We start from the raw sequence: 21,925 nt of genomic DNA on the forward strand, positions 1-21,925 counted from the left end.
GCGGGCAGCGCCGACCGGCCGGAGCCCCCCACCCCCCCGAGCTCCCCCCGCCGCCTCCCCGGCACCTGCGCGGGGGCGCCCGGGAGCGAAGCGCTGCCGCGGCCGGGGCTCGGCGGCACCTTCAGCCGTTAACTGCCCGCTCGTTTTCCTGCGAGCTGGCCCAAGAGCCGCTCACCCAACTCCCAGCTAAAGCAAAGGGCGGTAGGGAATGGGAAAAAAGACTAAAAGAGTGGACGGTGGTGACAAGAAAAGAGCGGTTTCACGCTGGGTCCGCTCCCTTCCCTCCCTCCACAGCTACAATGCTCTCCGCTGGCCAGAGCGACGCCAGTATTAACAGAATGAAGTTTGGTGCTATTTAAAGCTTTCAGTGCCCTCCGAGATGAGTGTCGACAGCTAGACTGGGAACATGCGCCCACGTCCCAGCCTGGTTTAAGGAGGATTTCTGGAGGCTCAGTCAAAAGTACTGCTTCTGGCCTTCAGAAATCCCTCCACACGGGTGGCTTTTCAGACCTGCACGGGGAGGCAAAGACAACCCTGACCTACCACAGACCTGTCTCCAAAATCCCAGGAAACAGGACTGTGCGATACCGATGGACGCACAGCCCTCTGGGTGAGAGACCATCACTCTGCCCCGGTGCCCAGCAGCACCGTGGGCTGTCCCAGCTCCTGGCACCGCAGCAGCGATGTCAACACAGGTCCCTCAGGTTGGACACTGGCACCACCACCTCCCGGCGTAAAGCTGAGCTGCTACACTCTTACTCCGGTGCGGTGGTGCCTGGGACCCCGCTGCCACCTTCATGCCCTGGTAGCACCGCAGCCCCCTCCCTGCCCATCTCTTGGCACTGCTCAGCTTGGGAAGAAGCACCTGTGGTTCGAACACTCTGCTTTCTGGGGGGCTGGGACAAGGAGGAGCCCCAGTCCTGCTCTCTTAACACGCTTATTTGCAATGAGTTTGGCTCAGTGTCAGCAAGGTTCGCACTCACACAGCTCGTGTGCTGTAGCACGAAGCTGTATTTCTGCTTACAAAGCGGGAGGAGGCAAAGGAAAGGACCTTTCTGTGCTCTGTCCCCAGTCCAGGGTCCCAATAGACCAGCTGGAGGGACCTTGCCCTTATTTATGGACAGCCTCAGCTGTCCACAGCAGCTCCTGCAGCACGGTGAGGGTCGGTGATGAGCCCGACCACCTCCCCTGGATGCACGCTACGGTGTCCACATGCCCGGAGAGCCGGGAGTGGCGTTTCCATTTAACTCTGGGAACAGGCAGCCATTTCCACCTGGCACCAGCCCACGGAGGGCTCGGTGACTACCGCTGCTGGCATGCCAGCACGGGGAAAGGCACAGCCAGGGAGAGCTGCAGCACAAGGCCAGCGAGCCCCGCATCGTCCCTCACGAGCCGCCCCGGTCCCTGGCTGGTGCTGAGCTCACTGTGTGCTCTCCTCCACTAAACGCTTTTGTTTATTTTGGCAATTAACCGGTCTGCTGGCAGAGCATTCCAGGGTCACTAGCCTTGAGCAATGATAAACGATAGCACATCGCTCCAGCCCAGCACCTGGGCCGGCGAGGACATGGCCGCTGGCTGCCCCGGCACGCAGCCCTGCCTGGGCTGGGAGGCAGAGCAGGGCAGAGCGCCCGAGGCCAGGGAATCAGACACCCTCTTTGTCACCGAATTTACGGTGGATCTCCCCGATTTGTCAGCAGTCGCGGAGCGGTAAATCTGCCCAGAGGGCTGCCCTCAGCCTGGCACAGAACCATCCCTGGCATTCCCCAGGCTCAGCGGTGCTCATTTGGGGCGGGGGCACACAGACAGCAAAACCCAGCCGACGGGCCCCACACCTCCCAGAAAGCAGAGATGAGCCCTGGGCTTTGCTCCAGCACTGGATGCCATGAGCCGTGGACCTGGCACAGCTCTGGCAGCACATGGTGCCTCTTCCTCCGTGGTGGTACCGTGGAGGGCACAAGAAATATGGCACAGAGCTCGGGCGGGAGGGCAGTGCTTTGCTGCGAGCTCAGCTGACGCCTGGCTGCAGAACCCCTGCCCCGGGGTGCTCCGCTCGCAGCGCAGGATGTGAGCCCAGCCTGCAGAGCCCTCCAGGAGGGATACTCACATCAAGGGAGGACGGGGCAGCTTGGGCAGAGGCGGCTGCCAAACCCCGGCACCGAGGTCCAAAAACCGGCACCGAGGGTGGGGGTAATAGTCCCTTCTGCCCGAATGCGGGGGCTGCGTGTGCGGGGCACGGCTGCACCCTGGGAACGCGCGGCGGAGGGGAAGAGCTGTACACGCTGCTTCCTTTGCAGACCTGGTGCTGGAGACATGGGACCTGCAGTGCGAGCGCAACGGCCGGGAGCACCGGACGGCAGAGATGGGCTGCCAGCAGCTGGTGGTGCGGCGGGGGCAGCCCTTCACCATCACCCTGCACTTCTCGGGCAGAAGCTACGAGGAGGGGGTGGACAAACTCGCCTTCAACGTCGAGACGGGTGAGTGCCACCGTGCCCTGTGCCATGAGAGAGAGCCTGCCCCAGGACTCGCCCCACGCTCACGAAAAAGATGGGGCAACTCTTTATCGGGGAGCATAGTGGTAAGACGAGGGGTAACAGTAACTGAAAGAGGGGAGATTTAGATTAGATATTAGGAAGAAATTCTTTACTGTCAGGGTGACGTGGCACTGGAACAGGTTGCCCAGAGAAGCTGTGGCTGCCCCATCCCTGGAGGGGTTCAAGGCCAGGTTGGACGGGGCTTGGAGCAACCTGGGCTGGTGGGAGGTGTCCCTGCCCAGGGCAGAGGGGTGGCACTGGGTGATCTTTAAGGTCCCTTCCAACCCAAACCAGTCTACAATTCAGATAAAGACAAAGAGAATAGGTAGAAAGTCTGCTCCATAACGAGAGCTGAAGGGAAGCAATAAAGAAATAAAACAAAAAGCTGCTGCTGCCTCCTCCTCCTCCCTGGTGCCAAGCCAGACTTGGGGCCAGGCTGGAGCTGCCAACTCACCAGGAAGGGCCAGAGAACCCTCCCGAGTCTCTTGCCCTTCCGAGAAACAGCAGCAAGAGAATCTTTTCAGCCAGAGGGTTTCATGGCGCTTTTGCTGATGGTCTTTTTACCCAGCCACCCCTGCCCCTCCTCCGTCGCTCGGACGTCCCCGGAGCGGGGTTTGCTCAAGAAACACAAACCCTGGAGAAAAGAAACGCTCCCATTGAGCCCCCCCAGCTCACAGCCCTGCTGCACCACCACCCCCCTCCCCGAGCGGTGCTGGAGCCAGTACACAGGAGCCGGGCAGGTCCCTGTGGGTCTGCGCTGGGGGCTTCTCCCACTGCTGCCGTAGCCCTGGCGAGAACCCGCTGGGAGTGGCGGGGACAGGGACATTGCTCCCACGGCCAGAGCCGGGCACAGCTGTCGGGAAGGGGCTCAGCCCCCACCAGCTCGGAGCAAAGGGAGAGGAAACTCTTTCTTGGGCAAGAGTTATTTTGAGGCTGCAGCATCCTGCTGAGTCAATCAGGGCAGAACTCAAAGTGAAACTGCACCCGGGTTTCTTCACAGGGTAAAACACTCTTTGCCTTTTCAAACAACAAACGCAAACCCAGCACCTCCCCGGCTTCACCCTAAACCGGCATCTCCCCCATCGTCCCCCGTCCCAAAGCAACCATGGCGGGGGTCTGCCCCCCCCGCCCCCGCTCAAACCCACCGGGTTTTTACGAGGTGGTGCTGCACCCCGGGCGATGCCAGCCTGATTTCACAAGCGAGGAGAAGCCCCGCGGCGCAGCCTCCTGGGGCAAAGGCGCAGGCTGGCAGCGGCTGCCATGGGGCTGGAGCACAGCCCCGGCGCTTGCAGAAAAAGGGCAAAGGTGCTTCTGCTTTCGGTGGCCCCAGCAGGTCCCTCACTGAGGTTGGACCCACAGCCCCATTGGGGCAGGGGCTGCCAGATCTATCCTCCCCAGGACAGCGAGGCTGCGTTGCCACCTCCCGCAGGAAAGAGGGGAATGGCTCTGTACAAAAATAGAGCCTGTATTTTTAAAGCAGCTGTGTTTGAAGAGCTCTGCTCAGACATCTGAGCCCTGGGGGGATGCCGTGGGCTTTGCAGGCAGGGAGGAAGAGGAAGAGGAGGCGGCAGGCTCCCATGGCTGGCCGTCCCTTCAGCAGCACCAGGCTGACCCTTGCCAAAAGGACACAGTTAGCTCAACCCAACCTCCCCCGAAAGGACAGAGAGGAGAAACTGTGTCACTCGCATGAGTTCATGAGTATTTTCGGTGACTCGCCTGGCGTCCTGCCCACGCTGCGGGCGAAGGCTGGCGGGGGACCAGCCCGGGGCTGTGCTCCCAGGGGTGATGGGGTGGGGGGGGAGAAGACCGTTGTGGCACCGCTGCACGGGCTGCCAGCCAGCCCCCCACGGGCACCGGCATTGGCATCACCGCGGCCGGGGCTGGGCGTCACCGCTCCCCGGAGGAGCGGTGTTTGGAGCTGGCTCGGCGCAGGTGGCTTGGCCGCAGCCATGGCAGCTCGGAGGGGCCGGCAGGGATCACGCTGTCCTCGGCTGGACCGCTGCGGCCAGTGATGTCACGGCCAATCGTGGGATGTTTGCAGCAACGCCTGAGGCTGCGCACGCGCAGCGGGGCTCCCACTGAGGGCACCCCGGCGGCGGGGGCTCCGGGATTCGCAGCCAGGGCCCCCCTGCTGCGGCAGGACAGGGCTGTGCGGGCGCAGGGACAATGGCACGGGCGCGGGGACTCTGCTCCGAGCGGGAGTGGGTGCAGCTGAGGAGAGGAGACATGGCCCTGGGGTGAGCACCCCCTCTGCTCTCCTGGCCCTGGGGCACCCACGGGGCAAGTTTCTTCCTCCTACCCCTTCCCAAAAGCAAAGGACGTGCCTGAGCTTCCCACAGCTGGGCTGCCCTGTGCCCCAGATATCCAACAAACCAAACAATGAACATTCCTGGGTTGCAAGAGCCGAGGTCTGGGCAGCCGCCGCAGGGCAGAGGGCATGGGAGCACCACGGGGTTCTCGTGGGGCAGGTCGCCTTCGTGCAACCCCTCATAGCACGGGGCTCCCAGGCCCCCCAGAGCACGGGGAGAGCTGACATCCTCCTTCTTGGCAGGGCCCTGCCCCATCGAAACATCGGGAACCAGGTCCCACTTTGCCGTGACCAACTACCCAGAGGAATCGGGCTGGAGCGCCGTGATCCAGCAGGAGGACGAGGGGTCGCTCTCCGTCTCGCTCTGCTCTCCCCCCAACGCCCGTGTCGGCCGCTACAGCCTGACGCTGGAGACCTCCACCGGCTACCAGGGCACCAGCTGCCACATCGGGGACTTTGTTCTGCTCTTTAACGCCTGGCACCCAGGTGAGGCTTTCATCTTCCCGAGACCAGGGGTTCCCAGGGAAGGCGAGCACGAGCCGCCCCCCAGCTCTGCCAGGGCGGAGCATCCCCGCAGGTCTCACACCATGGCAGGTCCCAGGTGGCCCAAGCTCTGCCCTGACCTCAGATCTAAGCAGGAATCCCCACTTTACTTCCACCTTTGCGTGGTTCCCGCAGCAGGTCGGGACCACGAGCACTGTCCCCCACCCCAGGACACACGCAGCCCCTTTGCCAGCGCCCCAAACACCCAGTGACCCCTCCACACTGTCCCCACCACACGACACCCCGCAGGAGCTCACCTCTGCGGAGCTGGTGTGAAGCCCCGGGCAGCCTCCGACAGCAACTCCTGTCCAGGAGGCAGGCAGAGGAAAAGTGCCTAATTACCCCTAATTAATTGCCCCCACCTGGCCCAGACCTGCCCACCCCCACCTGCCCCCAGACCCCACTGAGGGCTCAGGGACGAGCTCTGGGCGCTCCCGGGGGTGTCACTGTCCGGGTTAAATTTGGGCAGCCTGACCCAGAAGGGAGGATTGGTGCTGTGGGGTTTAATGACCCTGGGCAAACAATAGCTGGGAATTTCATCTCCGTGTCCTTCCTCTGTCCCGAGGAGCAGCCCTGTGCTGCCCCGCTCCCAGCTCCGTTTCCTGAATCCCAAACACTCCGTGCTGGCTCCACTGAGATAAGGGGCTTGAGGAAGCTTTGCTCGCCCAGGACTGTGCCGAGCACTGGCACTGGGGATGTGTGTTTTGGGTTTTTTTCTGAAAACATTTCCAGTAAATAGTGATTTTTCCAGGAGTAACTGCTGTGAGAGAAAAATGGCTTCAGCTGCCATCTCAGGCAGTGTTCCTGGTTCTCACTGCTTGCTTCTCCCACCAGGGAAGTTTCCCTTCCTGGGAAAAGACTCCACTCCATAAAACACAAGGGAGGAAAGAAAGGGAGAAACGAGAAAGACTGGAAGAGAAAACCACAAGCCCACTGAAATTTTCCCACCAGCTGAAATCAACCCGAGTTGAAATTCTCCAGCTGCTTTTTCAGATGGGAGCAGTTCCAGCCCCTGTTGTCTCATTTCCCACCAGACCCACCCCCAGTCACTGCCCGGCACGTCCCCGGGGAGGGGGGGGGACCCTGAGCAGGGCCGGGGGGCGCGGGGCAGAGCCCCATCCCCATCTCTCGCTCTCCCTGCAGAGGACACGGTTTTCCTCCGAGACGAGGACGAGCGCCGCGAGTACGTGCTGTCCCAGCAGGGACTCATCTACCAGGGCTCCCGCGACTACATCACCTCCACCCCCTGGAACTTTGGCCAGGTGAGCGGGGCATGGTCCCCCAGGACCCCCCCAGGACCCCCAGTTGAGCCCAGCCCATGCAGCCCTGGCAGTGCAGGGCACAGGGGCTGGTGCCACATACGTGTCCCCAGACATGCACCCCAAATGCGGCCAGCACATCAGGGAGGATCCAGCCCCGCCATGCAGCCGTGGGACAAACCAACCGAGATCCCATTTCTGAGAGGGGAACGCGCAGGCTTTGAAGCGTGGCAGAGTGAGGGGAGCGTTCCTGCACGGTTCCTGGGGGCCCCTGTGGCCACACGCTCCTAATCGGGGCGGCCACGCTGCGCCGGGAGCTGGCAGCCGATAACGCGCTCCCCAGCGCCGTGCCGGCCCCGCTGATAAGGCAGTGCCAGTGCCCCGAGCTGCAGCCCCCCACGGCCGTGCTGGGATCCCAGCACTGGGGGAGCCCGGACGCCCTCCCCGAGCTCCGGGCTGTTCCGGAGGGGCTGTGAGGCTGGTGGAAGCGGGGGTGCCTGTGGCCCCTGCAGCATCTGTGCGTCAATTCGGGGAAGGGCTGTGACTCACCCAGTGATGGGAAATAGGTGGTTTTCCCCGGGGGTCAGGTCCCTGCCTGACCCCTGCGCGGCAGCGGCTGCAGGAAGCAGGATCCGGCCCCGGCGCGAGGGCGGGAGCTTACCCTTGGGTTCCGCAGGCTGAGCCTCTGCCCGCCGCAGCACCAGACCCTCGTCACGGTGACAAAAAACCAGGGAAAGTCACTCAGTGGATGCTGTCTTGGGGAGGGGACCCTGGGGCTGTGTGACCCCACCGTGTGCCCAGCAACGCCACTCGCAGGGGCATCGTGGTGAGCCAGGGAGGGGGCACCGAGGCAGGAGAGCCCCCCCCTGCACCGTGGGGACCTCACACATCTTTTCTCCCCGGCTCTGTACCAGTTCGAGGATGACATCTTGTCCATCTGCCTCAACCTGCTGGACATAAACCCCAAATTCCTGAGGGACCAGAACCAGGATTGCTCCCGCCGCAATGACCCCGTGTACATCGGCAGGGTGGTGAGCGCCATGGTGAGTCCCGTGGGGTTCCGGCCACCAGCGCAGCCGGCAGGGTGTCCCCAAGCTCCCCAGAACCCCACGTCCCATGCAAACACCCCCCTGCTGTCTTCCCCCCTCGGTGAGAGAGAGGTGGCGTTTGCCATTCCCCTCCCAGTTGCACCAGTTTCCTTCGCTGGGGAGTTTCACATCCCCTTTACAACCTTCCCACTATATATATACATATATCGCATATATATAAATATATATATATATAAAAAATATCCTTTTAAGAGGAGAGAAATAGCAGAGGCAGGCACGCACCATCCCGGGAGCAGCCTTTGCTCCTCTCTGGCTGCTGCGCTTTATAACCGCAACCCAAATGCCAGGCGGGAGGACACGTTTCTAAAATCCATCCCCAATTAGCGCATCCCGATTACAGCCTCGCCATCCACCCCTGCATCCCGGTGAGCTCTTGCACTGCTCCAGGATGGCTGGCATGTGTGAGCTTTCCTTCCCTTGCCAGCTTTTTCCTGCCCCTCCGCGCCCGGCCATCCCTCCATCACGGCCCCTTCTTGTCTCGTGCCGCAGGTAAATTGTAACGACGAGGACCGGGGGGTGCTGGCGGGGCGGTGGGACAACAATTACGAAGACGGGACGAGCCCCATGGCCTGGATCGGGAGCGTGGATATTCTCAAGAGGTGGAAGAAGTTTGGGTGTCAGCCAGTCAAGTACGGCCAGTGCTGGGTTTTCGCTGCCGTGGCGTGTACCGGTGAGAGCAGACGTGTCCCCCTGTCCCCTTTCCCGGCAGGATGGGGTCATCCGTGTCCCCTTCCCATCTCCCACCCCCACAGCCCGCTCCCTGTGCTGCAGCAGGAGGGAACAGGCTGGGACTGATTACAATCAGCCCGCAATGATTGCTTAGCAATTAAGCTCTCTGTTATTCTAATTTGTCGGGAAATAGAGGGGGAAAAAAAATTATAGAAAAGGGCTTTTCAGTTGGCGGAGAGGGAGGTGTTGGACTCAAGGCGCAGGAGAAGGAAAGTGGCTTTTAAGGTCAAGTTTGCAAGAAAGCCATGAATCCGCTGAGATCAAAATAATTTCACTGCCACCGAGGCAGACAAGCTGGGGCAAAAGAGAAGAAAAAATTCCAGGCTCGCTTCTCTTGAGAAAAACACACACACACACACTTGCCCTGCGAAGAAACGCTGCCCTTGCGGGGTCGCGCGAGCGCGCATGTGCGTTTCTATATCACAGATCTATGAGGTCCTTTTTTTTTGAGGAGAGAAAGAGCAGAAAACTAAAGTGGATTTTCCGCAACTCTCAGAAGTTTATAGCCTTCCTTTGAAGCGTTATAACTACCTCCCCATTCCCCAGGGAGCTCCGCTCGCAGTAAAAGGCAGCTGTGAGATTAAATAAGAGGTTGCAGCGCGCTGCTGCCCGTGCACTCCTTCAAAAGCACTCGCAGCCGCTTTTGTGCCTTTTTTCTCCTGCAATATCAAAACCCGACAGACTGTCGGTGACGCCTGCCACCCGCCTGGCGTGCAGAGTCCCACGGCGACGGCAGGAGCCGGTTTGTCCTGGGGATCGGGCCCTGGGTACCTTTTTTGGGTGGGAAAGAGAAGGCCAAGGAGCCGTGCAAACCCGGGGCTCCGTGGGACGGGAGCCGTGCAAACCCGGGGCTCCGAGGGACAGGAGCCGTGCAAAGCCGGGACCCCGTCTCACCCTGCCCTGCCTCCCTGCAGTCATGCGGTGCCTGGGGATCCCCAGCCGGGTGGTGACCAACTACAACTCAGCTCACGACACCAACGGTAACCTGATCATCGACCGCTACCTCAACGAGACGGGGAAGGAGGACCGGCGCTCCAGGGACATGATCTGGTGAGCGGCGCGGCAGGACCCCAGCCTGCCCACCCCTGGGGCGGCGTTTGCTCCTTCCCCGGAGCCCGGTGGGCGCCGGGGGAGGCTGAAGCCCCTACGTCCTGGCTTCCCTTGCAGGAACTTCCACTGCTGGGTGGAATCCTGGATGGCCCGTCCAGACCTGGCACCCGGATATGATGGCTGGCAGGCGCTGGACCCGACGCCCCAGGAGAAGAGCGAAGGTACGGCATGCACCACACGGGTGCTCCATCCCGCCCCCAGCACAGCAGGGTCTCCCCCCGCCATGACCGTGTCTTGCTCCTGTGGTGGCCAAACCTTGGGTGGTGACAGCGGTTCCGCTCCCTGCAGGGGTTTTCTGCTGCGGGCCGGCCCCCGTCAAAGCCATCAGGGAGGGCGACCTGCAGCTGAAGTACGACATCCCCTTCATCTTCGCGGAGGTGAACGCCGACGTGGTGTACTGGGTGGTGCAGGGCGATGGGACGCAGAAGAAGAGCACCCACTCCTCGGTCGTGGGGAAGAACATCAGCACCAAGAGCTTGGGGAGGGACAGCAGGGAGGACATCACCCACACCTACAAGTACCCGGAGGGTACGGGGCAGCAGAGGGGGCAGAGACACCCTGGGGGGGGGGGGGGGGGGTCGGCTGTTGTGAAACAGAGTGGGGGGAATGATTAATTAATGCAGAAGCTGCACCAGGAGGGCTCCAGGCATCAGGGCAAAGCAGCCCGGACCGTGCCCTCCCCATATTCCCCCTGAGAACCAAATTTTTTTTCCGTGCGCCGCAGGGTCTGAAAAGGAGAGAGAAGTTTTTGCAAAGGCAGAGCACGAGACGAGATCGCTCAGGGAGGAGGACGAGGGGCTGCACCTCAAGATCAAGCTGTCGGAGGGCGCGAACAACGGCTGCGACTTCGACGTCTTCGCCGTCATCAACAACAGCACAGACACGGAGCGAGTCTGCCGGCTCATGCTGTGCGCTCGACCCACCAGCTACAACGGCACCGTCGGGCCCCAGTGCGGCATGAAGGACCTGCTGAATGTCACCCTCGAACCCTGGGCAGGTAAGGGACCTGCTGGCAAGCGAGGAGAGGATGCTCCAGTCAGGGCTGGGGTCAGGGCAACCATTTTCCCTGCGTTCGGCTGCATCTCTGGGGTCTGCGGTGAGGCAGGGATGGGTCCCCCCGGCACAGCACCACCGTGGTGTCCGGGGCAGCCCTCGCAGCCAGGGGAAGGAGCCACCACCGCCAGGTCCTGGCTCCACGCCGACAGCATTCCAGAGAGGAAACCCTGTGGCTGCCAGCCGCACACACACCAGCCAAGCAGCAGTAAGAGCTGGGCAGGTCCCATCGGGGGGTCAGCGCGGGGAGCCGGGAGCAGTGGGGAGGGCTGCAGGCTCGCACGGAGCCCCCCGTGCAGGGCCTGAGCGTCAGCACCAACCTTCCATGAAAACAAGATGTGAGCCAAGGGCCGGATTTTGCTTTCAGCCTTCCCTTCTTCTCCAGCCTGGCACTGCCCAGCACTGCAGGGGTTGTATCCCCTCCGGTGGCACCATCACCACGGGTTGGAGGTATCCCCTCCGGTTGTACCATCAGGTCGGCACACACCAGCCTGGTGCAGGGCAGCAATTGGAGGTTTCTGTTTAATCCCATGGAATAACAGCAGCATTAAAGCACAGCCTGGGGCTGGGCGGTGGGAGCAGCCAGCACCCAGAGCCGGCGCCGGGGTGTTTCTCCATCCGGCAGCCCTGTGTTCCCCAGCACCCCCGTTCACCAGCGACTGCCTCGAGGGGCAAAGCCCCAGGCGAGCTACGAGCTGCGCTGGAAAGTGATGCCTCCCTCCTTCAGGGCTGCGCCCTTATTTATCTACCACTGCGGATTTTTAATCTTTGATGAAAGGCTAAGGAACGTTGCTCAGGCAGGGGGCTGGGAATGCATTTAGAGAGGACGAAAAGTTACTGCCGTTGCATCTGTCGTGCCAAGGGAGCAAGCTGTGCGCATCGCAGGGCTCTCATCCCAGGGCGCTCTGCCGCATCCCTCTCTCCTGCACCCCTCTTTCCTGCATCCCTCTCTTGCTCTTCCACATGCCTCTGCTCCACAAGCCGGAGCTGGGCTCTGCGGCAGGATTTTCCCACAGGCAGGGAGAGCGGGACTGACCCCGGGTCAGCTCCGAGAGCACGGTCCCAGGCTGGTCACCGTGGCGCTGGAGCTCTCGACGGCTCCTTCTTGGGTGGGCGCGACATCTCACAGCTTTCACCGCAGAGCTGTCCTGGGGCGGCCCGTTGAACCTTTGTTAGCCTTTGTTACAAATTAGCATTACCGCCTGGTAATTAAACAAGAGTTTTGATTTATGTCAGTTTTCCACAGGCCCTTCAGGGCTTGGAAATGCAATACATCTGCTGTCCTGGAACAGTTTAATTCTTAATCTAAGCCAAGATCTGCTCTTCTAATAGGGCCCATAACAAATGCAGCGCTCGGCGCTCTGCTATTTGTTGAGCTGCATTAAGGGAACACCGAATGTGCCCACTCTTGCTGTCACAAAGGGAATCGGGACGCTGCCTTTGCTCACGCTGGCACCCCCTCCCTGCGGTGTCGGCACCGGCGGGTACCAGCATCTGCGAGTGCCTGTAGAGATGCTCTGGAGCCTTCTGCTGTGGGGCTGGATGGGGACAGTGGGGGCCAAGCCCTGCTGGACTTTAAGGTCTTAAACGTTCCCGTCCACAAGTTAATCCAACATCACTTTCTCTGCAACTTTAATTACAAGCTCCTGAAGATTCTCCCCTCAGCACCCGCCTGGGAATACACACCCTGGGAATCCCCAGAGTCCCCTTTAGGGAGCCCTTGCACTCTGTGCCGGCGCAGGGAGCCCAGCCGGAGCGGTGCTGAGCCCATTCCTCTCCCCGCAGCCTCAGTCGATGCTCCAGCACTTCACGTCTTGCCCTGGGAACACCAGGCTTCGCTTCCAGCGGTCACGGCCTCTCTGAGGTCCTTTCCCACAACAGCTCGGCAGCTGGTTGCCTTCCTTTCCCCCCTCAGCACGAGACAGCCCAGTCCCTGAGACAGTTTTTGGATAAACGATGCTCAGAGCTGAGCGAGGCCGGCTGTCGGAGCCCCTCCGGGACCCTGGTGCAGGTGCAGCGCCAGGGTCCTGCCCTGGCACGTGGCTCCTTCCCCCGCTGTGTCCTGAATGTCACCTCTGGCCCCTGGTTCTGGAGCTCGGCCGGGCTGTGAGGTCCCCCCCTGCCACCCCAAGGCGGGCGCTCGCAACCCTGTGTCCCTGCGGGGTGGGAGCAGCACCGGCACCCAGCACCCCGAGGACCCAGCCGGGCACAGGGTGACCAGCTGAAGGTGTCTGAGGCTCATTTGGGAAACGTTGGTGATCTGGGGGTTGGTGGCAGCTAAATATAACCCGTTTTCTTGAGGAAGCAGTTAGGCAAGACATCCCCCAGACCAGGCTTTCTTGTGGGTGCTCCAGCCGGCAGCTCGTGGTGCCTGCCCACACTGTGGTACCCCTTCCCAGCACGGGTGTCCCCAGCTCCCCCAAGACTTCCCCATCCTGGAGAAGCTCCTGGGGAGCTCAGAACAGCTGGGTGCCATCATGGGGCTGCAGGTGCTGGGCTGGGGAAGGGGCGAGCTCTGACCCCGCTCCGCTTCCCCTTCCAGAAAAGAGAGTGCCCCTGCGGATCCTGTATGAGAACTACAGGGAGAACCTGACCCAGGACAACCTCATCAAGGTGGTGGCTCTCCTGACCGAGTACCAGACTGGCGACGTCATTGTGGCCATCAGGGACGTCTACATCCAGAACCCGGAGATCAAGATCAGGGTAAGGGCTCAGCTGCTCTGTCCCGGGTGGGTTTGGAGGGGACATTTCCCATTCCCAGGGGGTTCCTGCAATCACCCTGGGGTCTCGGTCCCAGTGATCTGAGCCCTGGGGCTGGAGCAACCCCACCACAGCAGGGCTTGTTCCTGCATCTCCGCGCATCCCCAGGGACCTGCCTTGGCCCCGGGGCAGGGGGAGCACCATGGCCCCCAGGCAGGGTGATGCTGGGTCTTCAACTCCATTTGCTTGCAGATTTTAGGGGAGCCGATGCAGAATCGGAAGCTGGTGGCAGAGATCAGCCTGGTGAACCCCCTCGCAGTCCCCCTGAACAACTGCGTGTTCGTGGTGGAGGGCACCGGTCTCACCAATGGGCAGCAGGTCAAGGAGCTGTAAGAGCTTTTCCTTCCTTAACCCGGCCGGGCCATTGGGAATGGGGTAGGGGTGGATTTTTGTGCCTGGAGCCCCCAGTGGAAGGCAGGCCCATGGCCTGGCTCTGCTACGGGCACAGGGGGAGCTGGGGCTGCAGTGGTCCCCACGGGGTGCGGGGGGCTCGGAGCATCTCTGGGGAGGGGGGGGGCTGGGCCATGCCAAGGGGGGTCCCTGCTTCCCAGCATCCCAGTGCCGTCCTGCAGCACCGTGGGCACGGGGAGGGTGACAGGTCAGCAGGAGGGAGAATGGCCGCCCTGCTGACCCCCTGTCCTCCCCCAGCGAGGAGCCCGTGGAACCGCAGGCGGTGGCCAAGTTCAGGTTGGATTTCATGCCGAGCCAGGCCGGGCTGCGCAAGCTGATGGTGGACTTCGAGAGCGACAAGCTGACGGGGGTGAAGGGCTACCGCAACGTCATCATCGCGCCCCAGCCCAACTGAGCGGCCGCCGCGGCCCCCCCGCCCCTGCTGCAGAGACCCTGCCTCCCCTCCTGCTCGGGGGCTCGCCGGCCCCCCACTCGCTTTACCCAAAGACGGTCCCAGCGGTGCGGGGAAGGACAACTGCCGAAGCCCAGCCTGACCCCGACGCAGCGGCCGCGATGCCGTGCTCCTCCCCGGGAGCGCTCGGTGCTGTGGGGAGAGACGCGACGGCAGCAGGGAGAGGAGAGAGGGGCTGGGGGTGTTCGGGGGCTCCCTGCGGCAGCCGCCCGCTTCACCGCCTTTCCCTCACCCCGCGGGGTGGCAATGTCCCCGTCCTGCCTGTCCCGGGTGCAGCAGGGACCCCCGAGACCAGCACCGCCGGGCTGGGGCCGGCCCCCTCCTCCTTCTGCAGCGCTGCCAGCCCCGGCCCGTGGAGCGGATTTCATAAATCAAAGAGCAGAACAAACTTCTCCAGCACTGACTGCACCTCCGCCGTGCTCACGCGTGCCGTTACAGTTCTCTGGACGCGATTCAGCAGAGAAAAGATTGTATACTGTGAGCACAAAGCTGTTTATACGCTATATACATATATAACAAATCTATTTATAGCTATATAAATACATACTGCATATAACCCTCCTGCACATGTAGAGCAGGGTATTTGCTTTCATAACCGTTGCTGTCACTGCACCCGCTGCGCAGTGACGGATGGGACGTTACCTTGACATGAATTAACTATGCAAGCACCGAATAAAAACTCTATTTTTCACTTTTAAAGCCAGACCCAGCTCTTCTTGAGCACCCTCTCCGAAGGGAGGCACCCAGCAGCTCCTCGCCCAGTGCCCGAGGGGTGGGGGGGGGCGAGTTCACCCCCAGCCCGGCGCTGTCGCTGTGGTTTATTGCTGTGGCTGGTGCGTGGCTGCACTGAACCCCCGCTGTCGGCTCCACTTCACCCACCTCCCTCCGCCCCCGAGCACAGCCCAGCACCCCGGGGTGCTCTGCAGTTCAGGGGCTGTACCCCCAAAAGAGCGGTGACCCCCGCGGCTCTCCTGCTCCCACAGCGCGACCCGGCAGCACCCACGGGTGAACCAATGGGTCACCAATGGGTGAACCCGCGTCAGACTGCGAGGCAGCGCGGCGCCAGGGGCTGATGCAGACTCCACGCGTCCCTGGTGTGTTTCTCCCATAGCAGGGAATGGCACGGTGCTGTGGCTGGGCGCTAAGGACAGGAGAGAAAACCCATACGGGAAATTAAACAACCAGCTTTTGCACACCCAGGCTCTCATAGGGGCTGGAGAAAGCATGAGCCGGCAGCCGAAACACAAGAAACACGACCTGGGAGCGAGGGAAAAGGGGTGTCTGAGCACAGGGATGCGGGAGGAGCGTGGGGGTTTGTCTCGAGCCTGGAAGAGGGGTCAAGGCACTGCTGAAGATAAACACTTCCCCTGCCAGAACACAACCCTCCTTCTTTCTCCCCATGGGAGAGAGGTGACTCTCTCATCACGGGAGTCCCCCTGCCCACGTTAAACAACGTCCAGAAAGACCATTACGGAACTGGTGGTCTCCTGCTGCAGCCACATCCCCAGCAGCACCAGGCAGAGGGGGGACGCGCCCAGCCCAACAACCGAGCACCCAAACTGGGGGACAGTCTGTAGCACAAGGTGACCCTGCTCGGTGAGCTCACACCCAGCTGGTCCCTGTCACCCCGACACCGACGATGGCTGTTGGGAGTCTCCCATTCCAGCCAGGATCCGGGGTGGATGGGGAGCTGGGAGCATTTTCTGCCCAGGACAACCCGTCCTCCAGCTTCTCTTTCTGTTTATCTTTGAGATGAGATAAAATGTCATGTGTTCCAGCCACAGCTGCTCGCCTCTCCCAAGTCTGGCAGCGGGGTCCCCAGCCAGCCGTCCCAGTGCCCTGGCTCTGCTCTACCCCAAGAGAGCTGGCAGGAGCTGCCCCTGGCTCCATCCCGGCCAGGGGCAGGTGGCAGCCCCGGCTTCTGCTCCAGGCGAGGGCTGGGGCGCGCACTGCCGGGCTCAGGCTTTGTACATGGCAGCGGGTTATTTGTCTGCCAAAAATCCTTCAAGACAACCCTCCGGGACGGCCACGCGATCCTTCTCGCCGTACCGTGCGGAGGTTTAACCGCCACATCTCTCCATCCTGCTTTTCTCAAATGCAACCAGAAGATGCAGCTGGGACCACCGCGGGCTGTGGAGGGACTACGGGTGGTGCCTCTCGCGGGGGCAGGTGGGGAGGAAGGGTCCGGCCCCCGGGAAGGCTGTGGAGCTCCCAGGAGCAGCTCTCCCAAGGGAAGAAACTGAGAGTGCCCACCCTGCAGTGTTGGAGCAGGACAGGAACTCCGGGAGAGACGGGGATGGGGATTCTCTCCTCCTGCAGCCAGGAGGGCGAGCGGTGGGGACCACGCCAGCTCCCAGCCCTGGCACCATCAACCCCCGAAACACGAGTCCCAAGAGCACAGAGAGCCCCAGAGGAGCAGCGGTGGCCAAAGGAGTTAACAGCATGAACCCAGCCCTGCCTTCCCTTGTCAGGAACATTCCTCAGAGCCAGCGATGATGCACAGCCGTACTTTAAAGAGCATTTGTTACACGCGGCTCTGCTGAGCCAGGCTTCAAGCTGCTCAATGCCTGGTTTAAAAATAACCGGCAGCTCCTCTGGTTCGAAGCTGGGTCCTGATAAAATAAACATTAGCACAGCTATTTCTGAAGGTCACTCCCATCCATCTGAGGCTCGGCAGAGCACGGCTGCTTGTCGAGAAACGAGCTCCTAAGAGACTCCAAATGCGTTCACGGTTTGGGTCTGGGGTTTGGCGCTCTCTGGGGCTGGTTTCCCCCCCGTTATCCAGCAACCACCACCCCCTTCCAGACTGTTTGCAGAGCCTAACGAATTACTTAAGGCACCTCCACCAAGCTCACAGGTGCTTGCTCCACACACCTTCTTGGTCGTCCTTTAAGGACCATGAGAACAGTGCGACCGGTCCTGCAGCCCAGGCAGAAGAGGCTCCGTTGGCTGCTGTGGCTTGGGGACAGCTTCCCTGCGCACATCCCTGGATGCCCGAACGCTGTGCACTGTGCTACACCTGTGAGACTCTTCAGCACTCTTGCCATGCAAGCCATAAATTATAAATTAAATATTTACAGCATCCATTGCACGGGACAATTCGTAATTCAGCATTAGCCCAAGTGCCAAAGCAACGCGAGACTATTTACGCGTAGAGGAGAGGTTATTAATACATCTCAGCTCGCCAGAGATGCTGACTTGCCATGAAGTGACTGTAAACTCATTTCAGACTCGAGGACCTTTAACTTCCCTTCACCGATGGATTGAGACTAGGAAAAACCACCATAAATCAGAGCGTGCACAAGAACAATTCTGTGGGATTTTCAAAATCCACCACCTCTCCAAAGCTCTCCCTTCTTCTCCACAAACAGAGACATGTTTTTACGCTCACCCAACCAACGGGACACCTGTGGCACTGGCAAGCAGCAAGAAAAAACCCACGTAATAAATCCCAGATGGCCAGAGCTCCCGCTGCACTCCCACGGGAAACCATCCACCTTTTTTCCCAAGACCACAGGAGGTGCAGGAGACACCACGGAGAGACACTCCTTTCAGCATGGCCATCAAGTAGAGTTACCACTCAAACAGCCTTTCTGTGCCGGCCCGAACCCATTACCCAGCCCCCAGGAGGGAACAGCCACCAGCCCAGCCCCGGGATCACAGAATCACAGAATGGCAGGGGTGGGAAGGGACCTCTGGAGATCACCCAGTCCAACCCCCTGCCAGAGCAGGGTCACCCAGAGCAGGTGGCACAGGAACGCATCCAGGCGGGTTTGGAATGTCTCCAGCGACGGAGACTCCACCACCTCTCTGGGCAGCCTGTGCCAGGGCTCTGCCACCCTCAAAGTAAAGAAGTTCCTCCTCATGTTTAGGTGGAACTTCCTACATTCAAGTTTGTGCCCATTACCTCTTGTCCTGTCACTGGGCACCACTGAGAAGAGCCTGGCCCCATCCTCCTGACACCCACCCGGGATTTTGGTCCTGGGTCTCCCCTGCTCTGCAGGGCAGGTCCCCATCCTGCCCGGGCTGGACTCAGACAGACAAACCAGTAAGGAGACTGGTGAGAGCCAGCCAGGCGCTTCCAGCAGACGGGAGTGCTTTCGGTCAGCCGCTTGTCTCTTCCCAGAAAGAAAAGACAAGACCCTAAATCTGCTGACAATTTATTATTAGCTCTCACACTGATTTATTTCAGCAGCAGCCAGGCTGCAATCCCACAGCAAATCCCTGAGCGGAGGAAAACTCCGAGAAATGTGTTCGCAACCGCTGTCAAGGGTCCAGGCTCGGTGGGGCTGCAAAACGCCAGCCCTTCAGGCTGCTGTGTGCTCAGTGGGGATTTCAGTGCCCAAAGCGCTCATTTACCTTAAACATCTCCCTCCCGGGGCTGCACCGCTGGAACCTGAGCTGGATGGTCCCACGGAGCCTCCCTGCCCGCTCCCCAGCTGTCTCCCCGCGGTGGGGATGGAAGAGAAGCGTCCCCAACAGGCTGCTGCCACCGCAGGAGCCACACCTGGGCAGGTTCACCTGCAGAACGTCACCGCCAGGTCCCTCCACAAAACCCCGAACAGCCACAGCAACCCGGGCAAAGGGAAGCCAAGAGGAGATTTGGGGTTTTCCCCACCGCTGCTGGCAGGGTGGCTGACCAAAGCCAAACAGAAGACCCGTCTGAAGCTACTCAGTCTCCCCAAGACAAACACCAAGCTTCCTTCGCCCCAGAGCATCAGAAAAACTGTTAAAAGGCACTCACACAGTTTTAGGTGAAGAAATATGTTTCATAGTTAACTCCGTGCCAGAAAATAGGAGGCAGATGCAGGAAGAACACAACTGGGTGTCCTATATTAATACACACTTTAGCCTCCATTCCCTGGACAGCACACAAAATATCTCCAAAACCGTATTTGACGACTGCAGCAGAGTAGATGATTGTCATCTGCTGTGGCAATTAAGAGTGGCAGATGTCCCGTCATCTCACTGGAACGGCCGCTTCATTGATTCAGGCAGCAGAAGCTGAGCAGCTTAGTAACAAGAACCAGAGGATGCCAAGCAGGGGATTCAGGGCATATTCCCACTGCTGCCACACTCTTCCCGGGTGAAACCCCCCTTCCAGGCCTCGTCTCCCACCCTTCGCATCGCTGCACCGCCCACCTGCGCCGGGCATTTTACCCCCAAGAGCGCTGGTCCCCTCCATAAGGGCCCCGGATGCTCCTGCGTGAAAAGCCTCCTGCTTTCTGCACCAGCGTAACCACAAAGGTTCATCTGCTCCAGCACACGCGGACGCTTGGTAGGGTATTAGCCTTCATTAAACTTCTTGCTAAACGGTGCTGCGTGAAGCCCCTACTGTAAATACAAATAAAGAAACAATTTTCTATCTGCTGTTGCCTTCCAGCAGAGTCTTCACATGATCCCTGCAAGTGGAAAAAGAGGGGAAGGAAGGAGAAGGGAAAGGCTGCAGCAGCTCTCCAGGAGACATGAAGGCATTTACGTTGTAATTCACACCCATTTCCTTTCAGTCCTCTTTCCGCAAGACCTTGCTTTTCACAATAAAATCCCTTAAAGAAGCTTATTTGCTTTTTAGACTTGCTAGAGAAGCCCCGAGCCGGACACCTCCCCAAGCCTCCCCGCGGCTCAGCACACTGACTGGCACGGAGGCCCCCCCGGCACGTCCCAGATCCTCTTGCAGCAAGCAGAAACCTGCGAAATCCAAGCCTGCAGGTACGTAAAACCTCCACCCTTGATTCTTCCTTTCCAAATCAGGTGCCGCTCAACCCAGCCAGCTCTCTCCACCCCCAGCCCTCCCCACCGTCCATCAAACCGCCTCCTGCGCTGTGAAACCAGTCCTGGTATTTCCTGCACCACGAGGCTTTCAACCCGAGACCCTTTACTTGCCATATTTTAACAGGAATATTTTTATCCTTCTCTATAAACCACTGATTCATGCTTCGCTTTCATTTTACTTGGCTACAGAGACAAGAATTTGCTCTCTAAGCTGGCACAAAAATAATACTTCAGTGCTAATGCAAAATCCTTTACCATTGTACCGGAGCAATACTGAATCCTCCAAGGCTTCCAAAGCTTCCCAGTTCTTCTGGCTCGTCTTCCTTGCTTGTTTATCCAAAAATACAACTAGCCCTAGGAAATTTGGTGGGCCCCAACCTTACAAATCATCGCACAGTTCAAACAGGGAGAAAAGGCAGCTGATGCCGGTGGCACTTCCCCAAAAACAAGTGAAATCACCGGCAAACGCGTGTCCCAGTCTCACTCCAGTAACAGACCGTCGTCGCGTCTACGGAGATGTTTCATTCAAATGTTTTACAAGATCATATTTTATTTTAAGTGGCAGGAGGTGCATTTCATTCTTTTACTGTCTAATCTTAAAGATAAACGTGCACAAAGTTTAGAGCTGACGAGGGAATGCATCAACACTTGGCCCGAGGAAACAACCGGACTGAGCCCACAGCAATCTCGCTCCAGGGCCAGACGTCGGGCACCAGGCAGCGACTGCTCTCCACCTCCGCAGGAAGCCTCCGCCAGCCTGGCTTCCTCATCGCCTTTGTAACCTGTGATCTTCCAGAATTACGCGTTCGTTAACTAGGATGGAGTTCTCACCTTCTACAGACGCACACACCAACACGAGTTCGTTCTACGGGCGGGCAGAGGGAAGGGAACGCACACCAGAGCGCTGAAGGAGTTAACCGCGCTGAAAGCTGCAGAACAGGCAAATATTTTTGGAGGCAGTTGTTTCAGTTCTTAAAAAAATAAATAAAAAATTAAAAAATTCTCAAAGGCAAGAAAGGACATCCAGTACCTAGACACATTTTATGTCTTTGAAAGCCTCACTCTAATTCCTACAAACAGGATACAAAGGTGGCTTTTAACTGAAAGGAATCACATCAGACTCCCTCCTGCTCACAGAAAGCTGTACATCAAACTTCTGCGAGCCTTTTATGAAAGTACCACTAAATATAGTCTCTTTAATGGAAGATTTGCAAGTTGGCATAAAGACGTAAGCAGCTTTACAGATACTCTCCAAGGCACATGAAACAATTACTCAGTTTGCCCAAAGAGAGCATTGCAGAGCAGTTAATTGGAGTGAAGAACCCCTAAGCCCCCCCAAAAACCTCTAAGAGAATTAACACCCAGTAAGATGTGAGGCGCCCCCCCCCCACCCCTAAAGCAGAAAGGCTTTGGTGACGCAGGATCACCAGTCCTACTGGAACAGCAGCGCTTGACGCCTGTCCAGGAAAGTCCCATTCCTGGCTTCCAGGTATTGGCTTTTGTTTGTTTCTTTGTAAATAATTACTCTTAAAAACAAAACAAAACAACCCCAAACACATGTCCTCCATATAACAGACATCAATTTATGAATGAAGAAGCCTTTTGCGTGTTGTGCCCCTCGAAGCAGAGGTTAGCGCAGGGGAGCGTATTTTATTTTCGTTCGTTGCAGTACCGACCTGAGCAAGTGGCACGTTGATTTGGGTGATAAGCCCTCAGAAAGCGTGACTGTGACTTGACGGACTCAAATCATACTCTGCATCCACCGAGCCCAATGGAAGCGCCGTTCAGCAGCCGCTGCCGCTGATTTTAGAGGGACCCCCCCCCTCAAAACACAACCCATGGTGTGCCAGAGCAACACCTGCATTGTGGAAAAAGAAGTAAAACCACTA

General features: G+C 59.3%; 1 protein-coding gene and 1 long non-coding RNA gene across 2 annotated transcripts in view; one reads left to right on the forward strand and one right to left on the reverse strand.

The window, feature by feature from the left end:
- Positions 1-7,392, reverse strand: part of LOC128916475 (uncharacterized) — a 23,232-nt gene extending 15,840 nt beyond the window's left edge. The window contains exon 1 of the long non-coding RNA XR_008468983.1: positions 7,191-7,392. This is a non-coding gene — a long non-coding RNA (uncharacterized LOC128916475). The remainder of the gene's footprint in view (positions 1-7,190) is intronic.
- The window catches only part of TGM2 (transglutaminase 2), a 15,389-nt gene extending 426 nt beyond the window's left edge, over positions 1-14,963 (forward strand). Inside the window, exons 2-13 of the mRNA XM_054218248.1 lie at positions 2,295-2,474; positions 5,083-5,325; positions 6,526-6,644; positions 7,556-7,684; positions 8,240-8,420; positions 9,394-9,529; positions 9,647-9,750; positions 9,878-10,117; positions 10,314-10,586; positions 13,185-13,345; positions 13,595-13,731; positions 14,051-14,963. Coding sequence (XP_054074223.1) covers positions 2,295-2,474; positions 5,083-5,325; positions 6,526-6,644; positions 7,556-7,684; positions 8,240-8,420; positions 9,394-9,529; positions 9,647-9,750; positions 9,878-10,117; positions 10,314-10,586; positions 13,185-13,345; positions 13,595-13,731; positions 14,051-14,207 — 2,060 coding nt within the window. The 3' untranslated portion in view covers positions 14,208-14,963. The remainder of the gene's footprint in view (positions 1-2,294; positions 2,475-5,082; positions 5,326-6,525; positions 6,645-7,555; positions 7,685-8,239; positions 8,421-9,393; positions 9,530-9,646; positions 9,751-9,877; positions 10,118-10,313; positions 10,587-13,184; positions 13,346-13,594; positions 13,732-14,050) is intronic.
- Positions 14,964-21,925: the final 6,962 nt, after the last annotated feature.

The sequence above is a fragment of the Rissa tridactyla genome, chromosome 12 (genome assembly GCF_028500815.1).
Source record: "Rissa tridactyla isolate bRisTri1 chromosome 12, bRisTri1.patW.cur.20221130, whole genome shotgun sequence".
Taxonomy (NCBI): Eukaryota; Metazoa; Chordata; class Aves; order Charadriiformes; family Laridae; genus Rissa; species Rissa tridactyla.